This window comes from Stegodyphus dumicola, chromosome 4 (assembly GCF_044657685.1).
Source record: "Stegodyphus dumicola isolate Sdum_Otavi_A_Nest chromosome 4, ASM4465768v1".
NCBI classification, from domain to species: domain Eukaryota; kingdom Metazoa; phylum Arthropoda; class Arachnida; order Araneae; family Eresidae; genus Stegodyphus; species Stegodyphus dumicola.
In genome coordinates this window covers 11,584,235-11,608,735 of record NC_140771.1, presented here as the reverse complement: position 1 = coordinate 11,608,735, position 24,501 = coordinate 11,584,235, and the positions used below count along the sequence as shown (strand labels likewise).

At 34.8% G+C, this 24,501-nt stretch overlaps 1 protein-coding gene across 1 annotated transcript in view; it reads left to right on the top strand.

Moving 5' to 3' along the window:
- LOC118204566 (neprilysin-2-like) overlaps window positions 1–24,501 on the top strand; it is a 124,233-nt gene that overhangs the window by 99,280 nt on the left and 452 nt on the right. Inside the window, exons 16-19 of the mRNA XM_035376876.2 lie at window positions 758–858; window positions 6,690–6,749; window positions 9,969–10,058; window positions 23,699–23,757. Coding sequence (XP_035232767.1) covers window positions 758–858; window positions 6,690–6,749; window positions 9,969–10,058; window positions 23,699–23,757 — 310 coding nt within the window. The remainder of the gene's footprint in view (window positions 1–757; window positions 859–6,689; window positions 6,750–9,968; window positions 10,059–23,698; window positions 23,758–24,501) is intronic.

Genomic DNA, 24,501 nt, shown 5'->3' with positions numbered 1-24,501 from the left:
TATTTAATTTCTTCAAATATAATGCAGGAATCTAACATTGGGTGGCAACAGTTTGAAAAGTGAAACGGACATTTATAGTGGACCAACTCAAGATCGCAAAACGAAAACAATAGCCCTTCAGCGACAAAGCCTCTTTGGACATAAAAAGGGGGGCAGTTCTATACCTCCCATTCTACTGGGCGATTGACAAAATTCCAATTACGTTTTTCATGTCTCGAAAGCGCGACTTAGGGTATGAATTAGATTTATATATAGTATTATTATTATTATTTGTTATAGGTATTTTGACACAAAAGCGGACTTTTCCTGAAATGACATACCACTTTTTTTCTATATTTCGATTTTGCGACTCAAATTATGCCAATTTGCCAAGTTTTGTAAAACTCGTGAGAGTAGTTTTTAAAAAATTAGCTCTCAAAAGTTTAGCTCCTCAGTGTTAATTCAATTTGGTATGTATTTATTAATATATCTTTTTCATTACTCTTATTTGATTCCTTCTTTCACAGTTCGGCGCATACGAGCCAGTTGCCTTAGAAAGTCCTCCACGAAGGCGTCCCTCCGCTTAGGCAGATAGCCCTCGAGGCTTTGCCGTAATTAAATAACCTAACCTTTCACAGATCGAAATTTAGGTTCATTCCAAAAGCAATTATGCAATTATGAATGCAAAATGCAATTATGAAAACATTATGATAATGTTTAAAAGTAGAGTGTTATTTATTAACATTTCTAAAACTGTTGTAGTATAACTTTCTTTTAGACTCAGAGCTGCACATAAACGTTTTACTGGACGCTTGGGAAAGCAACATAGACGTCAGCAGTTGTCTAATCGATTTCCTCGATGATCGTTTATCTGAAGAGGTAAGACAAGGTTAAAATGCAATGTTACAAAGTAATTTTTGTGTTTTCAATTACGAATACTAAAAAACTGTCCATAGTATTTCTGATTATTCGCTATGCTGGATATAACCCTCTGAAATCCAGTCATTGTCTATTTCCAATCTTAAGACGTTCATTCCAAAAATTAAATTCGCTCTTTATAATTTTACATCGACCATTAAGCTGATTTCGTATCTCGACCAAGAAATCCCATTATGAGGATTATTTTATGAATCCGAACTGCGTGAATTTACGTCTGGGGCTGTATTTTAGCGTCATTACAAAGATGACAGCAAACCATTCAACGAGTCATATTTTTAACTCGAGGTCATATTTTTAACTTAATATTACTGCTAAGTGCTAAAACAGCTTGCAGATATTTTCGTGAGCCATGAAAGACCGATTTGGTGCTGAATGAATTTATCTTATGAAACGAAGAGTAATACAAGTAAGGAAAAGATAAAATAAGTAAAATAATATGAATATGATATTTATAAATAAGTTTTAATTAATTAATTAATTAATTAATTAAAAATAAATTTTAATTGCAACTCAGTGCGATACCTTAACTATTAATCTACATTAATAAATAAATTGAGAGCAAATTACTGTTCTGAGCAATATATTAACATAGATAATGCTATGTTAAGTACCAAATTAATGAAAAAAATTGCATACAATTTACGAAATATGTATTGGTACAAATAATTACCAGTTTAAACACTTTTTATACACGTGACAACTGATGGTGACTACGAAGCATTAGCAAGAATTGCCTCTACCCTATGTCAGGAGTTTATTATAACAAAACTAATTTGGACATGGGCAGCCAAGGGAGAGGTTGCATAAATGATACATTACAGATGATTATCTTTTCCTAACACATAATGAACACTTTGGTCATATAGGAGTTAAGCGTGTTTTCTAAACATGCAATTTTAAAGCATAACATACAAAATAACACTACTTAAACCAAAACTAATATTAAAATTAAACAAAAGTTATAGATTTACAATCACTAAATTACAGATTTACAATCACTAAAATTATAGATTTACAATCACTAAAATTATAGGTTTACAATCACTAAAATTAAAATTTGACAATCACTAAAATTAAAAATTAACTTAATAGTTAATAAAAAATACGAACCCATTTAAGCTTTTCAGGGCAAACTAGTCTTTCTCTTATACATTTAGAAGTAAAATTAAAAATTTACAATCACTAAAACTAAAAACTTATATTCACTAAAATTAAGAATTAACTTAATAGCTAAGACTAAATATGAATCCATTTAAACTTTTCAAAGCAAACGAGTCTTTCACTTATGCATTTATAAGTAAAACTGTACCTAAATATTTAAAATTATGTTCAGAGCGCACTTATAATAATAATTATAATCTAAGGTAAAATTGTAATTACTATGTTTAATAACTAAATGTCTATGTCAGTTCTTAGAATTTGATTGAAAGTTCTTTGGACAGTTATTTAGCACCTATTCTGTTGTAATTATCATTTCCTGATCAATATTATCTTCACTATTATCCTATCTTCACTGTTCACACATTTTATACAGCTGACGGTGAAAGCGGGTCCGGACTGTAGAGGTACGGACGGTAGCGGGTCCGGACGGTACTCCGGGCGGCTTACGTAGATTATTCGGGTACTGTCTTATGGCCAAAATAAATAACTATCCATAGCTCGAAAAAATTAGAGATAAAGCAAAATTCTTAATAAATATTGCAGCGATTATGGAACGAAGTATTCAATAGAAAAACAGTCGCACTACCCTGAATTAACGCAGTGGTCTGAAATAACTGACTATTCCAAGCTCCAATAGCAAGCCCATATATATTGTTTTCCACAAAGAAGATAATAAACACTTCTGGAACCTTCAAGGAAGTTCAGTTCTTAAGTCCTTAAGAATGCTTAGTCCGAAAACTACTAAAATGTGGCTGAGTTGGGGAAAACTCGCCAAATATTAAGTGTCGCCAAGTGTGTGGGGATGTTTCTTTTGATATCCCTGGTTTTAGTTGAGACATTCCCATTATTTCAATATCAGCCCACTCAGAATTAAAGAATCTGCATTATAATACACTTGCAAACAAAATATATGGCCATAAATTAAATATTAAATAAAATGAACATTTTAAAAATAAAATATGCAATTTTGATCATACTGCATTTATGTTAAAAAGTAGATGAAATTTAAATTTTCACATGAGCTTTCTTACATAGTGTATATCGATCAGTAAATCATTGAAATTTAAATTTCCACATGAGCTTCCTTACAAAGAAAGAAATGATTTGAAAAATGATTTACATCAATCAGTAAATCATTTCTTATCTACTGCAATGTATTTACAAAAAGTTTTCATAATATGCAAATAGAATCTGTACACATTAGCAAAATTATATGCTTAAATCGTTTTATTTAGAGAAAAAAAACTAATGTTAGTAGTTTTGTTGAACTGCCAAATCGTTAAATTCAGTATTTCGAATTCTATCATTTCTGTTAATAATAGTTTGAAATCTCCATTTCGAATTAAAAGCATTCTCAATAAAAATTATATTGTTCAAAATTTGAGTTAAAAAGTTTAATAGTATGGTTGTTTATAGCAGCAGTTAGGTATAGATGGTCTCAGTAAATTCTAATTGATTGTTGTCTCAAATACTTTTCATTATATGACAACAGATTTTCTTGTTTAATTCTATTTTATAGAAAGGGGTATTTTTCCTACATATTTTTTCTTTACTAGCTCCGTACTAAAATTCAAGAATCGTACTTTTGGTAAGTTTCATATGAAAACACCACCTCCAAAAAATTTTAATGCCAAACGATTTATTAAACTTATAAGGTATTTCTACCGCTTTCCTAGCATGCCTTCGCGGTGTAGTGGTTCTGCACACTGGGCAGGTATTCCAGAGGTCCGTGGTTCGATTCCCGGCGAAGGCGATTGCTAATTTTTCATCTTACCTGCTTCCAAAAAATACCTAATGTCTCTACGAAATATTTCACTAAATTACGTCAATCAAAATGAAACATCAACAAATAGAATGTTGATGATTTTCACTTCAAAAGAATGGTTACCGTTGAAGAAACCATAAGGTTATTTTAGAAGTAGGAAAGATGAAAATTGAGCAATGGCTTTGTCGAGACTCGAACTTGGACCTCTCGAATAAGAGCCGAGTGTGCTACCATTACACCACGAAGGCTTGCAGAAAGGAGGGACAAAATACCTTATATACTTCCCCTTTTTAAGGGCTACTGGGATTAGGGGACACTATCGCGAAATTCTGGTGGGGAAGAATCATAATCTACCATCTTTTTTCTAGTTCGGGCGCCACTGTAGAATGATTATGATTTTTGAAGTAGGAAACGCGAAGATTGATCAATGCTCTGGCCGGGACTCGAACCTGGACCTCTCGAATACGCGCCGAGTGTGCTACCGTTACACCACGAAGGCGTGCGGAAAAGAGGGAGAAAATACATTACGCCGTATGCTAATGAGTTGGCCTTTGGTAATTTGATGCTAATTCGTAAATAATGGCTACTAAGTATACTCTTTCGTACAGCATTTGACACCTATATTTAGTTACAATTTTACCAATATATGTGATATAATCTAAATTACTTATTACTCGGAAAGAAACTTAATACGTATGAAAGCTGGCCTTGTTTGATCCATTTTATGAACTGCAGTCATAAGAACTTAAACCAGAATCATTTAGATCGAGAATTCAATAAATCTTATTCGATTTGAATTAGGCACTTTTTCTAAAGCAGCCTTTATATTATGACTTAATGAGTGCTATAGAAACCGTGAGATTTAACTATATGTCTGTTATTATGAATTAGCAAAAAATTAAAATGTACAGTTAACAAATAAAGAATTAAGATAAAAAGAAAATGAAGTAAAATAGTGATGAATGAATAAATTGTTAAAGAAAATCAGGTTACTAAATAAAAGGTTCTATAGATATATTGTCATCATTTTGTTCAAATACACAAAAATATTTAATATGTCACTTCTATCAAAACGAAAACACAAGGAACATATTCTAAGACAAATATACCGAATTCCATACGATTTTAGACTTCTGTGGAGGGAATCATCTCAGAAAAGAGATTTTAAAAGTTAATATTACTTTTGTTCTCTGGAATAATGGTGACTTTCGAGGCGAAAAGCTGCCATGATCCCTCTTCTAATACGTTTTGTATAAGTCTCTGCAAAATATTTAAAAAGTAAAATACATAAATTTCGACTACTTCCTCACTATAATTGCAGCAATATTTTGGAGATCATGTTAAAGAAATTCTGACGGTTTCTTACGTTAGACTGAAACTTTCATTTATGTAGTTTCGTGTGAACATTTATGTAGTTTCGTTTGAACATTTATGTATTTTCATGTGAACACGTAGGCAAAATCCTGCGAAAATTATTAATGGAAATATCTATTCATGCATCGGTATATCTGTATGTTTATTATCAATGTACATGGCGCAAAAAAAAGGGGGGACAGTTCTATATATCTCGTTCTACTGGATCGATTGACGAAATTGAACTTGCGTTTTTCATGTCTCGAAAGTGCGACTTATGATATGTATTAGATTTATATGTATGATTGTTCTAATATTGTATTTTGACACAAAATCGGACTTTTTCTGAAATGACATGCCAGTTTTTTCCATATTTCGATTCGATTACTTAAAATATGCCAAATTACCAAGTTTTGTAAAAACCGCAAGAGGGGTTTTTAAAGAATTAACCTTTAAAATTTTAATCCTCAATGTTAATTGAATTTTATATATATATATTAATACCGCTTTTTTACTAAACTTATTTGATTCTTCCTTTCATAGTTCAAAATTTAGGTTTATTCCAAATAACATTCGCCCATTTTTTTATGATTTATTTTTAAAATTTGTATTTTTAAATAATTTTTATAAAAGAACTTTAAATTATAACACATAAAATTTTTGCCATCATCTTAAAGTGAATAGATCTATTTCTAAGCGTACCTGCAAAAAATTCCTAAATTTTTATTCAAAATTTCCTAATATATACTGAATTTACATTTTGGCGCGTTTTGAAATTTGGCATATTTATTATAAGCGCTAATAACGAAAATATGGTTTACACACTTTGTTAAAATTATTTGAATATATGAACGATGACCCTGAATTCGTGGACAATGAGAAAAGGAAAGTAAAATAGGTTGCTATGAATTACGAAGTGCACCAAGGGAATTATTCTTGGCTCAAACTTAAAAAAAGTGAGCTAAGATAAATTTCTAAATTTCTCACCCAAAATTACAAAATTTAATATCTAGGCGTGATTTGAGCCATAGAATCGAAATATGGAAAAACATTGGCATGTCATTTCAGAAAAACCTTTATTAGAACAATACTATACATAAATTTAATACATATCCTAAGTCGTGTTTCAGAGACATGAAAAACGCAATTTGAATTTCGGCAATCGGCCCAGTAGAACGGGAGGTATAGACCTGTCCCCCTTTTTCCCCACAGTGTACCTCTTAGCTTACTAGGTTCTCAGTAGCGCAAAATGTTTTACAAGTCCTAATTATTTCATAAAGTATTTGCTTTGCAAATAAAGAAATATACATTGATTAAACGACTGAATTCATAATATTTGATATTTATTTATTTCTAAATTTTACTAAATTATTATTCCAAAACTGAATTTCACATCATTGAAATTTAAAATGTTTGTATATTTGATGTTGTTTTTTTTTATTCTTCCACAATTGATACGTTTAATTTCAATCTTACTTTGAATATTTTACAGTCCTTAATATACAAGAAGGAGCTCTTCCTTGATCAAAGTTCATTGGAAATAGCTTATGAGGTAAGAATTTATAATGCACAGAGATGAAAAAGTCTTGCGGCATATATATTGTTACATTTTTTCCTGACACCAGTTGTTACGTTATTTTCTTCTTTTCACGATCGTACGGGGTTCGTGTGGATTTGGAAGGAATAACGGCGACACTTGATGAAGTATCGAAACACACTTTATTTACCAATATTAATCAGGACAGCTCCAGAACACTTTTACAGTCGTCGAAGATCTACTATACACACGCTGGAACAATCAGCGACACAGCCTTCTTACTCTCAGGCAATAACAGTGGAGACAGCTTCACTGGAAAGTACCAGAGTACAGCTCTCGACTCTGCTCGGTCGTTCTCGGAACTCCACGTACTCTCGAGACTCTCCATTCCACAACACGCGATGCTCTCGACGACACACAGAGCACAGCTCCCGACTCTTCGGTTCAGTCGTTGCCGGAGCTTAACACACTCTCTCGACGATGCTCAAACAGCGGTACACTAAGAGACTCTTCGATGCACTCGACGAACCACTCGGCACTCGCTGCCCGGCTGTCAAGCCGATCGACTCCGTACAGACTGACTAACTCGAGACACTAACTCGATACTCTAGACGAGGCACTCTCACTGACTGCGAAATAACAGGTTTTATATAGCTTTCGGCTTGTGTTCGAGAACATTCTGGGCTACACCGGTAAGAATTCGTTCCAGAAGGTTCTCCATCCGTCCATGGCATATCGCCAATTTTGTCGCCAAATGGACGATTTCTCGCCAAATGTGGGAGCACTGCCTTCCTTGTATTTTATGGCAACCCTAAGCTTGCTTTGCGGAGAAGCCATCTCACCGCGCCTATACATTTCGTAACAATATGTCAAGCTTCATATGTCTTCTCATACGCAGCTTGATTCTAAAACATACAGCAAAATGCAAAGGGGTCAGCATAAGATTTTCCAATTTTTGCAATAAATGCAAAGAAGTAAGCAGATTTTTTTAATAAAATGTGTGCCCGAAATGGCACGTTTAAGTGTTTGCCCGAAGGGTGGTATGAACAACACCATAGGTGAGACATATGAAGTGAAAAGCAACAAACATTTTAATTATTTAAAAAATCCTCTGATGGGCCACCATCGATAGTAACCCAGAATCCACAGTAGCGGCTTATGAATTCAAATACATTAGCCGATATCTCATACATCACACATACATTTCCAGTTTTAATTGGCAATTAAGGATTTAGGTCTTTACTGGATTCAGTGGATGTCTTGTAGGTGTCTTTTAATGCTGCTACCAGAAGATCTTTGTGAGACATGCATGCCTGATGCAAATTTTCCCCAGCTAATTTAGTAACCAAGGAACAGATCCTCACCGTACGACCAAGTGGAGGCCATTATTACCGTGAAGGTGATTTCTGACAATACTGTTGATGTTGTTTAATGTTCTGTTGTTCTGAAACCACATTCCTGTGCGAATTGCTGAGGAAACGTCGAAAAGAAGCACCTTTATACAGGACGCTAGAGAAGGATCTCCGTTCTAGTACTAGCCTTATCGGGGTTGAAATATCCAAACTCCAGAGACCCTTCAACTGGTCTTCGCAGACCCCACAGTCCCTGCCCGGCTTTATACATAGCCTCAGCAATAACGAAAACGTTGGAACGTAATACAAAAAAGAAGTCGTTTAATCATCTTTGCCTTGGGGCACCACTCCCTCACAATCGAATAGATTCGTTCTCGGTGCCTTGCCTTACTCTGTCAGTCCCCGTCAGTGCGACTCTGAGGGCCAAACCCCCATCGAAAAGGTCAAATCTATGTACGATATAGCTCCACCACAGCCAGTAGACTGACACGACAGTACCAATACGGTCCCTGCCAAGCTTGAACCAACCTGAGTACAATACTCGGTCTCTAGTCCTGTGAAGACAAATGATATACCCCCGTGGTTGAGACTGCCTAGGTACAGATCCTAACTAGTACTTCCCACGAATTCTCCCGGGGGGAAAGCATTTTTATGCAGTATCTTGCCGTACGTGCGGCAGTTCATGTGACGAGGACATGTATCGTGCCAGCTTAAAATTAAGAGAGCATTTTTCCCTGTGGGCATGGGATATCGCGCCATGTGGATTATCATCTGCTCAAAGGCTGAGAGCTGTGAGTGTTCAACATAATTGGACATAATGCCATCAGTGAATGAGACATTTTAGAAAGGGAAGTCATTTGTATAGCGCCCACCAGCGGCCGAGTGGTAAAATCGCTGAAGACTAGTAGTTCGGTCCGATGTTCAAATCCCGCGAACGGGCTGGCTGCATGGGTGTTGTCGTGGTTTTCCCCATGCGTAACGTGTATACGAGCCAGTTTCCCTTAAAACGTCCTCCACGGAGCCATCATTCCCATAAGGCAGATAGCCCTCGAGCGCTTTGCCGTAATCTAATAAACCAAACCAAACCAAACCATTTGTATAGCCTGTTATGAGTACCAGCAATAAAAATTGACGCGCAGTGTTTTATCAGCTGATTTCAAAGCCTGAACGCTCTGTAAATGATATAGATGCATTTCTTCTTTCTTTAAAGACCTGGAAACAGTTGGATGCCTCAAATCACGTCAATATCTATTGAGCTTATAGGAGGGTTATCCGTAAACACACCTATTTCAGCTTCTTCCCCTTGCAGGATATGCGATGATCCAACCTGCCCATACTTCGCCTACAAGTATAGAATGATCCCCTTCCACACAGCTCTCGGTTAATACATTCGAATGTTTGGATCTTCGGCGTCTATCTATTCGGGAATCGTTCTTTTTATATTCTCTGAGCATCTCATGACTTCAACGCATCATATATCCACACATTTTACTTCAAAATCTGCACGTTTCTGTCCCCTCTACTATCCTCTTTATATATTTGCCAGTTATTTTAGAATTAGGCTGTCTGTACCTCAAAACTGATAAATCATCTAGTAAATTCTATTGATATATTAGTATAGCGTAGTCATGAATTTTCACTTAACTTAATTACAAAGCATGATTAGGTTCATTTTAAATTGAATTCCAATTATATTTTAGTCATTAAAAATTATAGTTGGTCTTAATTTTCTCAATAATATATTGTTCTCTCGTAAAAGTTAAAGAACTCTAGTTAAACATTGGCTTCAGGTATTCTTGATGATTTCTTGATTAGAGTTAAAATTAAATTAAAATATCTGCAGTTTTAAAAAGAAAATATAAAGAATTTAATTTTTTCATAGAGTATGAAAACTAGAACAAAGAAAGAAGAGATAGGACTCCCAGGACCAGATATGAGCAAGGAACAGATGTTTTTCCTCGCCTACGCTCAAGTAAGTAAGCTAGATCTCCCTGCGTCATTCACAAAAAAATATATTTTGTAGTCTCTCAACCACAGATCACAGAAGTGCATCATCCTATACAGTATTACTTCGGTGAGATCTAATAATGTTTATTTCAAAACGTTAAATGAAATTAGTCATTTTAGTATGCACATATATCAAAGAATGAAAAGGAATTGCTTTACATGATTAGGAAAAAAATATTCGCATAGTTTACTTGTCGGTCAACTAAAAGGAGCCAAAGTTAAAGCTTGTCAAGTCAGTCGGTATTTTCACGGAGCAGGAAAGTTAGAAAAAATAAGCAGTGCCCTTTTCGCAATTCGAAGTCTTGCCAGCAGAAAGTGCTTCCAGTTGTAGGTACAGATGTAACTTAGGAGCACCTCTGTCGTATCTAAGGTAGTAAGGTATTAATTACTAAACCTAACTGACTGCTAAGATTTCGCATCAATTCTAGAGGGAGAGCACCTCCGGGAAGCCATCTGAACCATCAACTTCTCTTCCTTACCACTAGCCTCTCGAGAGGACTTTTGGCTAGCAGTGTATTTTGTGTTCCTAAACACACATGCCTTCTTATGGATATTCTCAGGCATTCTCCGGGGTTTGAACCGGGCCTTTAGGTATAGCAGTCAGCCTTACTAACCACTATCCTATCAGACTGGCTGTTTTTCTTCCTTATTTTTTCCCGTATCGATGCTAGGGATCGTACAGCACATCAAACACTCAGTACCAGGAAATTAGATGCACCTTACAAATTATATGCACATGCATTGTGACGTCATCTGCAATGTTTACGCTTGCAAAGCCACAATTGCTTTCTCTTTCCTTAACGCTGCAATACGATAATCAGAGGCTCATTGAAGAGCGCATAAGAAGCGTTAATTGAGCGACATTCTTTCTCTTATTTTTGTTTGCAATATCTCATGACCGTATCCACGCATGGAGGCATCGAGGAAGACGAAACTTCTTTCATTCTTTATCCTGACAGCAGCCCATCACCTGTATTGATGATATGGGGTGTTAATGGACGCCCATTTCACTCAGCTTTAGTTTGTATATATGGCACTTTAACCAACCACTGTTGCATCATTAATCAAAGTTTTAATGCCCACGTCTATGCCGTATCTTCGGGGTCTCCTAACCTCATCTTTCAACAGAATGTAAGCCAATGTAGGTAGAATATGAGATCCCTTGTTGCCTACTCTATTTTATGTTTCTTCAATACCTAAGGCGACTGTAGCCTTGACGGACGAGTTCTCCATATCTCTTACCAGTTGAAAACTTCTGGTCAGTGGTTGCAGAAACAGTGGTACGACAACAGAAAAATTCTGGCACATAATCGTAACCGCGTAAGCTGCAATACTCGTAACTGCCATCCAATGTTTGTTCAATGCCTTTCTCAAGTGTATAACAGCTCGTGTTATTCCATACCAGACGCTCGAATATTGCTATGTGCATTATCAGGGTCAATGTTCCTTCTTACCTTCTTCGGGAACATACAAGGACCTGACTCGGAACAGAGAGCTTACTAAAGCTATGTTCACTAATTGTGGTAAGTAGACAGGATACACATGAAGGGTATACAAAACCCTTTATTTTTCTCTATATAGAATAACTTCCGTACTTCGGAATACACTGACCCGCTACTCGGGGTCTAACGTAAAAGTATAAAAATAAAACTAAACTCTAATTTAACTTTAGAATAATAAACGTGGAAGATTGGCCTTATATTAACAGGAAGCGTATGTAGTACAGAGACTGTGAACACTACAATACGTTTAAATTTATCAAGAGGATTAAAACCTCTGGCCTGGATGGCAAACAGCAACTGCGTAACTTCTAAGGTAAGCGGCCTGCTTTGACTCAACTGCTTCCTCTCTCCCGCTTGGCAAAAAGCCACAACTTAAATACTTGGCGTTCGCCAGACAAACTTTGCATAAAAACCTTAACGCTTATAATTCTGGCCGGAAGTAGAAAATAAGAAGTGATAGTAAAGATTTAAAATAAAATAAACGTTAGTAAAACTTAAGATCCTTACATACTTCCCGCCAGAGTTAATTAGTTTGAAACTGAGGTCTAAAACGACCTTGTTGAAAACTTTTAGCTCTAGAATCTAACGCGAGGCCAATCTTTTACAAATATACTTCGCTAGAAACTAGAAATTTAAAAGAAAGAAATTTGTTTTTACACAAGCAGCTCCCAGGATATACAACAATTTTTTTTCATCTGTACTGCATCTAAACAGGAGCTTTTATTCAATTCTGGTTCCTTCTAGAGATCTGGAAGGAAAACTAGTTTAATGAAATGTTACACAATGAAATGGCAAGTAACATATACAATTATACTTCTCTTAACATTCTTATTTCATTCATGACTATTTTAATTATCTCTCCCCGTGCTCTCTGACATGTGTTGTAAAAGAACACCAAACACGAATGTGTTTCTGTCTACGTGTTCCACACTTCCTCCTACAATCAAAACACTAACGTGTTAAAATTCAACATAACAAGACCTCTTAACACACACTAATTTCAACTCTAAACCCTGAGGTACTATTCTAAAAGTGGCTAACTCTAAGGTGTAGCGTCAGAGAGCCTAACTACATCATTCAACCTTTAACACATATTCGCCATGCTTTATTCTTTTTACAGTCACACGAATAAAAAAAATTTTAACATTACTTTCACTTTTACCATATCACGGTATTTCTTAACATTTAAAATAACAGTTCACATTGTATATAAGAACATATTAACATGCCGTTAATTTTACACATTTGGAAACATACATTAGTAGTACATTGTTAACTTCTATTCTTTTCAAAGCAAGTGCCAATTCTTTCTACATTGAAATACTACATTTCAAAAAGTCTTTCAGACTAAAACTTCTCTCTTGCTAGAATGTTTTAAATAAAATTTATACAATAACTTTTTTTTTCAATATTTAAGTCTTTACACAACGCTATTATACATCAACTTTAGTTTTACGCGCGAGTAATTTAAAAACATAATACGAAAATCGCTAACAACTCATTTCTCGCCCTTTTGGCGATAAAGGTAGACCTCGCATGAGGTAAAACTTCTTGAAATCTGCCACTTGCAGTAAGAATGAAAGATTAACTTAAGTTTGCAAAGTAACATAAAATTTTACTTATCTTTGTGATATTCGGACATCCTTTTCTGGGCCCAGTCTTTAAATGTATTGCAAATAGTAGTTTGATTTATCCTCCTTCTTGTACGGGCTCGCCCTTCAGTGCTTTCCTCTGGAAGCTTCCTTTTTTCCCCAGTTCGGCCACCCTTGAATACCTTCTTTTTCTCCTCTGCTTGTGGTCTTGGGCGTTTGATGGCAGCTGGTCTTGGCGGAACCGGGAAACTTCTGTCGTGTTCCTGCTTGGACCTCGTTGTTGGCCGTTCAAATTTTCCTTGTAACTTTTCCTCCGCCGCTGATGGCCCTTCCGCAGTTCGGCTACATTTACTGCGGAGAGTCCTGTCGGATGAGTCGATCTTCCGTTTTAGAGCCGGGTTATAGTTGCCGTCATTTCTCCTGGTTCTCTTCACATACGTAGTCCTTCTCCTTTCTTCATTCTGGGGGTGTTCGTGAACTCTCTTTTCTGGACGGTGGAACGGCTTCTTTTTCTTGCTACCTTCAATTTTTCCGCGGGGCAATTTTCTTTTCACTTGCTCCTGCCTCTTATTGGCTTGCCCTTGTACTTGTCGTTTTTACACCTCTGGAGCTTGTGCCTGCGGTGTCTGCCGTGCCGGATCCTGCAAAAGATCTGAAAATATTTGCATTTTATTACGATCGAAGTAGGGCTTGATTTGATCAATGTTTGCGGAACAGGTTTCACCATTTCTGGCTTTTAACACTACTACAGCGTGAGTTATTTTTTCTATAACATATGGTCCTTCAAATCGTGGAAAAAAATTTGGCAGTCTTATCTTCTGGTGCTGAAGAAAGTGAATGCTTAATTTTTAAAACTTCATCCCCTACTTTATAAGTTACTCCCCGTCGTTTCAAATCATAATATAATTTCTGTTTTCTTTGTGCTACTTCCGTATTCTTTTTTGCTTCTTTTATTAGTTTTTCTATATCACCCATTTTAAATTCTGGGGCTCTTTGTTGCACATAAAATAACTTATCTAACGGTGTTATAATCTTTCTGCCTAGAAATAACTCAGCAGGAGTTTTGCCCGTTGTATCATGTTTTGCGGTCCTAAGGGCGAAAGCAAATTCATTGACATAGTTATCCCAGCTTTTATGAAAATTTTTAACATAACTACGGATACTTTTCACTATATTTCTATTGACCCGTTCCGCTATATTTGATTGCGGCCGATACGGGACCATTTTTAAATGACGTATGCCCAGTTTTTGGCACATGTCTTCAAATATATTACTTACAAATTGAGGACCATTATCCGATATAACTTTTAGGGGCGCCCCGTATTTTAAAATATACTTATTTAAAATAGAATCAGTAACTAATTTCGCGGAGGCTCGTTTTAAGGGAACAATTTCGGTCCACTTACTAAAATGATCAACCATAACAAGGAGATAGCGACTTTTATTTAACTGACTTTTTGGGAAAGGGCCCAATAAATCGATGCCAATTATTTCATTTGGAAATTCGGATTTAATACTATTTAGAAACCCGGCCGGGCGGAAATTAATATAATTAACTGCTTGACATGTTGGGCAGGACTGGACATACGCCCTTGTTAACTTTTGCAGTTCAGGAAAGTAGACTGCCTCGCGTACGCGTTGGATAGTTTTTCGAATACCAGCATGAGAAGCTAAAGGGCTGTCATGGAGCTCCTGCAGGATATTTAATCTAAGACTAGCTGGGATAACAGGTCGAAATTCGTTGTTGGAATTCGTAGTTTTTGTATAGAATAATAAACCATCTATTAGTTCGTAATGGGCCGCCCTATTTCTTATCGCCACAATATCTTGGTGGCTAAAATTTTCAGGATCCTTCAAATACTCATAAATGCTTCCAAACTCAGGATCCTTACCCAGTTCAGTTATTACAGTTTCTCGGGAATTTATTGTACATGCTGTGAGCATTGCCACCTTTACGGTATTCCCTTGTTCATCTATTTTAATTCTTGATAGGGCATCTGCTACGATATTTTCCTTACCGGGGGTATGCTTGATTACCAGATTATATTCTTGCAGCTTGAGTGCCCATCTTATTAACCTTGGGGATAAATTTTTCCCTGAGTACAATCTAGTTACCGCCGCATGATCAGAGTACACTGTTATCGGCGCCTTTCCAAAATAGACTCGGAACTTTTGCACTGCTAACAGAACTGCAAGTGCCTCTCTCTCGGTCGCGGAATAGTTTCTTTGTGTTTGATTTAAAGTTCGGCTAAAAAATGCCACGGGCTGCTGATTTTGCGAAAGTACCGCTCCTACCGCATAATCCGAAGCATCCGCTGAAATTTCTAAATTCTCATCCTTTTCAGGAAATTTCAACACAGGGGCTTGCGTTAATGCTTGTTTTAATTTTTCGAAAGCACTATTGGCTTCGGCCGTCCACGAGAATCTTGCCTTTTTCCTTTTTAATTTTAACAATGGCTCAGCAATAGCTGCAAAAATTTTTATAAAGGACCTATAATATGAACAAAGTCCTAGAAAAGAAGAGAGCTTCTTTGTCGTGTTTGGAGTCGGATACTTTTGTACAGCGATTATTTTTGATTCATCTGTCTCGATCCCTTTTTGAGATATTTTGTAACCTAAATATTTTAATTCAGGGGCTGCAAATTTGCACTTTTCGACATTAACTTTTAGACCGGCCTCATTTAATAAAGAAAACACCTGTCTTAAATCCTGGACATGTTGGTCGAGATTATCACTAGTAATAATGATATCGTCTAAATAGATAAATGTGGACTTTCCAAGAACAGGTCTTAACACAATGTCCATGCATCGCTGAAATGTTGCCGGGGCCCCTGAAAGGCCAAACGGCATACGCAAAAATGCATAAGTGCCAGACTTGGTTATAAAAGCAGTCTTAGGCACGTCCTCAGGCCTAACCCCTATTTGAAAATAACCAGTCGTTAAGTCTAAAGTCGTCATATATTTGGTGGATGTTATGTTCCTTAGAATTTCTTCAATAATAGGTAACGGATATACCGGATATTTAGTTATGGAGTTTAATTTACGGTAATCAATAGCGAATCTCCATCTTTTTGGATGCGTCAAAGGATAGTCATTATTTTTCTTACATAAAACCACCGGGCTAGCATAACTACTTGAGATGGGCGTTATGATCTTTTTACGTAGATTATCGGTAATATGTCATTCTATAAATTTTTCCTTATTCTTATCATACCGGTATGGTTTTTGACGAACTGGCATTGCATCTCCGGTGTCAATACTATGGTTAGTAACCTGAGTAAATCCTGGAATATCACTAAATAACGAAGCAAATTCACTTACCACTTGTCGGATTATTCCTTGCTCGTCATTAGGGAGGTGGTCAAGTTTTAACATCGGCGGTTCAGCGTTTTCTGTACGAACTGGTTTCATTGTCAGCTTAAGGGACACTTCATTCAAATCCAGCGTAGCTTGTGTTTCTGAAAGAAAATCTATTCCTAAAATTAAATGTGCTTGCAGACTCTTTACTATAAAAAACATCACCTTTACTTGTTCGTCCTTGATACGGATATACAAAGGTACTTTACCTACGCACTTACATTTTTCTCCTTGCGCCGCTAACACTGTCGTATTATCCGCATTATATATGCGGTATTTACGAAAATACTTCCTAAAAAACTCTTCTGCCACACAGGAACACTGCGCGCCGGTATCCAGGAGTGCGGTGGCTGGGATATTATTCACCAAGACTTCAATCTTCGGAAGATTCAAATTTTTCACCATTACTGTATTTAACTTGTAGGAAGAGGGCTTTTCGTGGCCTTCGGATTTCCGCACCCTCTCGTCAGCAGAAACCCGTTTTAGTTTAAATTATTTTTCCTTTCCGTGCTTTCCTTCTTTTTCCACTGGCCTTGAGACTTTTTTCCTGGGTTGCTATTGAACTGTCGACGTTCGCCGGCTGTTTTTGAATGCTCGGGTTTCCTTGCCCACTGATTCGCTTTTTTCCGTAGCCATGTGCTTGAGTTTGCTGTAGTCTTGGCGTACCAAATTGGTTTCGCTGTTGATACTGGCGTCTTCTTTCGACGTCCGCCGTTCTTCTACTTTCAAACTGGATTGCTAGCTCAAATAACTTTTCCAGTGTAGTCGGATTTCTTAATTCAATAAAGTCTTGCACTTGGGGCAGTAACCTCGGCAAAATCACTTGAATTATTTCAGGATCCGGACGGTTTCCATACAAGAGTTTGAAAACGTGAATTTTTCTTAAAATAAAGCTCGAGAGGTTTTCGATTCTTTGTTGATATATACTGAAAAGTTCCGTTTCTAATTTCGCACGATCCTTTACAACAGGGAAGGCTCTTAGTAGGGCAGTCTTGAAATTTTCGTAAGTATAGGTGGGACTTCCTGCTTGACCCAAGAGACTTCTGCCGATACATTTGAACCAGTTAAGCGCTTGGCCCCTCAAAGCGCTGGTAGCTAAGGTAACTTTTTGAAACTCGTGCACGGGGTAGAGCATGAAGTGGTCATCCAATTTTTCCAAAAAACTGGTTACCGGTGAGTTTCCATTAAATGATACTTCTGGTTTCATCGAAGCGCGCATGGTCTGGACGATGTAACCAAATCTTTCCAGGGCGGCAGCTGGCATTTCTGCATTCTGAGCCGTTTCTGCAGGCAGCACAGGTTCTTCTTGAAACTCGGCCATGGTTATTCTTCTTCGTTGGGCGCCACTATCAGGTTCAATGTTCCTTCTTACCTTCTTCGGGAACATACAAGGACCTGACTCGGAACAGAGAGCTTACTAAAGCTATGTTTACTAATTGTGGTAAGTAGACAGGATACACATGAAGGGTATACAAAACCCTTTATTTTTCTCTATATACAATAACTTCCGTACTTCGGAATACACTGACCCGCTACTCGGGGTCTAACGTAAAAGTATAAAAATAAAACTAAACTCTAATTTAACTTTAGAATAATAAACGTGGAAGATTGGCCTTATATTAACAGGAAGCGTATGTAGTACAGAGACTGTGAACACTACAATACGTTTAAATTTATCAAGAGGATTAAAACCTCTGGCCTGGAAGGCAAACAGCAACTGCGTAACTTCTAAGGTAAGCGGCCTTCTTTGACTCAACTGCTTCCTCTCTCCCGCTTGGCAAAAAGCCACAACTTAAATACTTGGCGTTCGCCAGACAAACTTTGCATAAAAAACTTAACGCTTATAATTCTGGCCGGAAGTAGAAAATAAGAAGTGATAGTAAAGATTTAAAATAAAATAAACGTTAGTAAAACTTAAGATCCTTACAGCATGACCTATACCTCAAAATTGCCTGAAATTTTAATTAGTTGACCATTGTATTAAACTATTGCTCATAGTATACCACAAGTGTATCAGTAACTTGCTTGATGTGTTGGTGGTGTATGGAAAATTATAGAAATAATCTTTAATTTAAATCCAAATTACTCAAAAGAGGTTAATTAGGTAACTTCACAAGATTTTTCGAGTTACTGGAAACCTACTTATGCCTGTCAACAGTAAAATAACCATCAGAATATGAAGTAAAGGACGTAATTTGATGAATTTAGATTTGTAAAAGAGAAAAATAGGTTAATTTATTGATTAATAGTAGAAATTAAACGTTATATTCTCTTAAGAAGAGACGCAATGCATGACAGTGCGTCAACTACTATTCTCAATCACGTTTCTGCGTATGCAATTTGAACCTTATATAGTTTAGGAAAGTAATTAGCACAGAAGAGGAAAGTAAAAGTTTTGCTTTAAAGTACATTTGATACTTCAGTTCCGGAATACACAAGTAAAAACAATATCATGTAAAAACAATAATACAATACTAAAGCAGTTAAAGTTTACGCGAAAACCTCCTGTAATAACTACTAAACAATATAATCTATAAAAACAAAATTGGAAATTAGAAAAGACTAAAAAAATTTTTTTAAACAACCTAAAAAACATCAATATTGTTCGCAAACAATCAAAAACATTTTAAAGACAAAGAAATTATATATACAAGGAATTGGAATAAATGGTCAGTTAGCCCAATTCGAGGTTTCACACAGACTTATCAAGGGAAAAGCATGAGAAAACTCCAATTTAGCCAATACCATGAGCACGTTTCGTCAAACGAAACAATTGAGACTGAAAGAGGTAATTCATTAATAAAGTTATTTAATTAAAAAAAATCTTATTTCAGTAATATCTCAATAGCTTCGTCTCTTTTCTCGACGTGCTTGCGATTTAAATTAAAATTGAGCTTAAATAACCAAAAATAGAAAACAAAAAATCTTTTTGAAAAAAAAATTAACTTAAAACGGACGAAAGAAAAACCAATACATGGTAGCCTGAGTTGGCAGATGTACAATTAAAATAAACAGCTAAAAAGCTATTAGTCAAAACTTACATTATTTTAAGGGTAAGCCCTATTAAATCGAAGAATAAAAACTTTGTTAAAAAGAAATAAAAATACGACACAAATGGGTCTTGCTAAAACCAAAGGTAAAGAAAACTAGAAGGAAAAAATACTGACATACATGCGTCCTCTGCGATTGCTTTTTCAGATTAAAGTGAGCAAATATCGCGAAAAAAGTAGATGAAGTCCTAACAAACGTTTCCAGAATTGCAAAGCAGTCAAATTTCACCAATTGGGTGAGATGACGTAGAAGGGGAAAACAAACGTTTTATTGCTGTAGCCAATGGTATTAAACGGTCTGTGGGGGGTAAGGAGCCAAAAGGGAGGGGTAAGGATGGTTGAAGAAGGATGCAACTCTTACAGAATGGCGTCTTGTTCAAGACTAAGTCGTTTTAAAAAGTGAACGCTATAACAAAATGGCGGCAATCAAAGAAAGTGCTAATCTGGCCAAAAGCATGTAGAAGTTGGAAAAAAATCAGCAATTTGTTAGTATAAAGTCGTAATTCTTCACGCTAGAGGACTAACAAGCGAGTTCGAAATGAAATTGGCCTTAAAATTAATGAAAGGATAGGGTTGGCCGGAAAATAGTGATATTAAATAATAAATTTAATAAACTAACTGAATTTCTGTGCCAATTCAAGAGATAGAAAAAAATGTTGATGCAGTATAAAGAAACTATGTTACATTTTTACATTAGATCACTTGATTTAGCAATCCATCATCTACCTTCCTATCAGATTTGGGTAAAAAATTTCATATCTCCAAACCAAATAATCTAAAATAAAAGGCAAATGCCAGCTTTTTTTAAGGAATTTTTAATGATTATTTCTGGAATAAGATTGCTTTGAAAGATTTTAATGAAGTAAAGTATTTCCTCTCGGAGAAGATCTGTGTTATTACAGATTCCTTTAATTTTAAGAAGTTGTGAATTAACAGTATCAATAATAACCCTTTTAGAAATGTTAGAATTCCATTTATTGCGTTTGAGTGTAAGAAAATTGAAATCTTTGCGTTTGTCAAAAATTCTAATAAGATTGTAATTTAGAATTTAAAGATATAGGTAAACGATATCATCTTGTATTGCGTTGGTATTATTAAGCCTAAGGCAACTGGAATAAATATTTGCATTTTCAAGTTTATTGAAGTTGTTAAAGGCAATAACGTCATCAATATATCGCAAGATGTGCTGGTAATATTTGTGTTCTTCATTCATTAAGTGAACTTATAAATTTAAATTCTTGAGTGAGAAGGAAGAGTCCACAGATTGCAGTCGAACTATTAGGCTTAGGAAAGTAAAATATAATTAACTAATAATAATCAGTGTAAGGTAAAAACTGTTCATCTCTTTCTTAATTGACTTACAAAGTAGCTAAAACTGAAGATAGATGCAGAAATGTGGATGAAATTATAGGTATAAAATGATGAAGTAATTGATATATATGAAAATTCGTAAATAGTTGTAAATTTTCTGTTTAATTAAAAAGTGCAAAATTTATGTGTAAGTTACATTTTTTTTTTCACATTTAAAGAATGACTGAGAAAGCATGAGAACCAGTCGACCAAATCTACGTGGTGATGAATTATCGTCCACATATTTTAGTTCTTGCTCTCTGCAGACGAGAATAAAATACTGGGAAATTTCGAATACGATGGCATTGGTCATACGAAATCATAGCGAATCGAAGCGATTTTTCTCCACAAAAATTAATGAAAAATGAATTAATTTACTTCTAGACCAAAAATAATTGCTTGTTTAAACTTTACAACAGTACTTTCTTTACAAAGTACTTTCAACAGTACTTTGTGCACAAGTTTGAACATAAGATCAATGGTACAGAATAACCGGCAAATCAAGTAGGCTAAAATTTAATTTAATTTTACCGCACCTCTATAAAGGAGAAATAAATTAGTTTTAGTTTGATTTTCGCTTTAAAACTCCTTCTGATAAGCTTTAGTTGTATCTTGGAAAGATCCATAAATATAAGAATCTTTTTAAACTTTATTAGTTTTAGGCAAACTATCTGGTTTTAATATTTGAGGGTACATAGTGAGCACTTTTTGTTTCAATATTCGGTTTTTCTGATAATAGTTACCAGAACCAGTTATTATTATTATTATTATTATTATTATTATTATTATTATTTTTTGGCCAGCAAAGAATGTGTCGCATTCCTGTCCCATTTCTCAGATTTTAACCAGCTATCACCTTCTTCTACTTACATATGACTGGTGTCATGTCTCGTACACAGTTCATGACACCCAGATAAACTTTTTCGTATATTTACAACATACTAAGTAACTCATATACGTTTTATATAAAAGGAAACTATATTAATAGAAACTGAGTTGCTAAACATATAATTTGCTCTACCAAAGTTTATCTGCCGCCGAAAGCCAATCTCCCACTATTTCTTATCTTCACCAAGCGGGAGCTACTCACATAGAACTAGTAACTAAATAGAGTGTGAAATACAGGGTGTTTATAAAGTCCCGGACCCATTTTGGTGTTTAATAACACATAAAATAATGAAGATATAAACAAACGTATGGCATTTATTGATAGAATTACTTATATATTTTCCTTTTGAAGTTTGAATATCTTTACTTTTGTAAATATCGTCTGCGCGTGTGGTTGATTTCAGATGATCTCATTTTCCAGTCTAAACATCTGTACTTTTCTAAATATCGTCTGCTTAGTAATTGCAGTTTTCTCTCTTTTGTTTTTTGACAACTATTGCAATGTTATGTTTACTTTTGATGTGTTTGTTCTAGTATTTTTGTATGTGATGTTTTATTAGACCGGATATTAAGGAGAATGCATACACCGCAACACATGCTTGCCGGTACCTGGCGTGAAATTGAATATCGATTTGATATTCTCCGTGTGACGAAGGAGGCACACGTGGAAGTTCATTGACAAGAGTCATGAAACTTTTTGAGTCTATCTAACCATTTATGTTATTAATTTTAATCTATTTTTATTATTTTATGAGTTATTAAACATCAAAATGGGTCCGGGACTTTATAAACACCCTGTACATTACAGATGCTATTTAGTTACAACGAACTCAATATGCTTTTCATGGAGTTTCAAATAGTACATTTTGCAAACAGTAACGGACTTGTATTTAGTACTTACACAGCAGTTTCCGTTCTTTTAACTAGACCTTCGCATAATATTATCTTTATTTATTTATTTATATGTTGGTTCCCTTATAACTTCTGAAGTACTTGAAAATAAGGCGAATACTAAATTTATTTTTATATTAATATATACAAAAATAATAAAGAATGCTGAATAAAAACACGAATCAGTATAAAATAATATGTAATACTTTTTTTAAGCATTTTTCCTGCAGAAAAGAATGTATAGTATTTTTTTTTTTTTTAAATATTTAAATAGTGCTTTGGTATAAATAAGTAGATTTTACAGAAATTTGTCGTAAAAAAGTGTACTTAGATAAAATATTTACAAAGATAAAATGTTTGTACAATATTCTTGACGTATTAAAAAAAAAAAAAAAAAAAAATTAGATATCACATTTCAAGAACTAGACGTATTTTAAATACTTCATTGAAAACCAGATGGCGCCATCCGCTTCGTATAATGCTTAAAATACTTCACTACCCGCGAGATTCTGTTAATGTATTAATTACTAACTGCATTTCCTGCACTGGTATTTTATATCTTTTCCATTCCAAAAATTCTGTGGTTTTAAACTTACGTTAGCTAGATGAATTGAGCAATAGAAAAATATTTTTACTCCTACTGTACTGCAATATCATGTACACTTTCCAAAAATGGATAACAATCATGCTTTCGTTCATATTATTGAACATGGAACACATATCCAAAATGAGAATATATATATGTTCCTGCAAGGGAAAAAAATTGCCGGTGATAAAATTTGTATTCCTAGAGCCGAGGATATGAAAAAGAGAAATATGGCTGTATTTATTTTATACTGAATTTAATTTACAATTGATTGCATCCCAAAGGAAGCTTTTTAAAAAATAAGCCAAAAATGTAAATGTAATGTGAAGCATCTTTTCCTAATTCACGTATAAATTACGATTTGTAAATAATTTTCTTTTCTTTTGCAGACTATGTGTGGAGAAGAAAGTCCATTAAATAAAACTCATTACATTCCAGTGGAAGACAGGTAAGATAACTGAAAAAAAAAAATAAAGGAAAAAAAGATTTTAATCCAAAGATCTACCGTTAATTAGTATTAAGTTAAATTTTGAAAAGAAATACGAAATTATCTGCACTTTTATCTTTTAGATTATCAGTGGAAATATTTTTAATTCTGATTGCTTGATTGATAATTGTCTTCATTATTCATTTTTTGAAATGCTGGAATGTCATTATATTAGTTTAATAATTGTAGAATTTAAGCCTCCTTTCGTCCACACATTTTATCTGATTTGATATAAACTTTAACGTATAAATAGTCTACTTCTGCATCTTTATCCGTCGTTTTATAATTATTTATTATCATTGGCTTAATTTCAATCTCCTTGTAATTATTAATTGCGGTAATGTCAACAGTATATCTAAACATGAGTTTAAATAAATCAGGAGACTCAAATTCTTAACAGAACTTTATTCCTTAACGAATGGCAGAATTCTTAGTTCCTTTTGAAATGCTTGAAAAAAAAAAAATTAATTAATTGTTAAAATTGTGCATTTTATTCAGCTTGTTATATATTTTTAATTAATTGTATTTTCATTTGCCAGAGAAACCAGATATACAGTTCAATGAAACGTTTGAAAATGTCATTAAGAAGGTATGCGAGGTTCTGAAACTATAACAATTAATATTTAAAATTTGATTTTTGGTAATGGCTTGAATAATTATATATACCTACCCTGCTAGGATGTATTCAGGCTAAGTCTAATACCC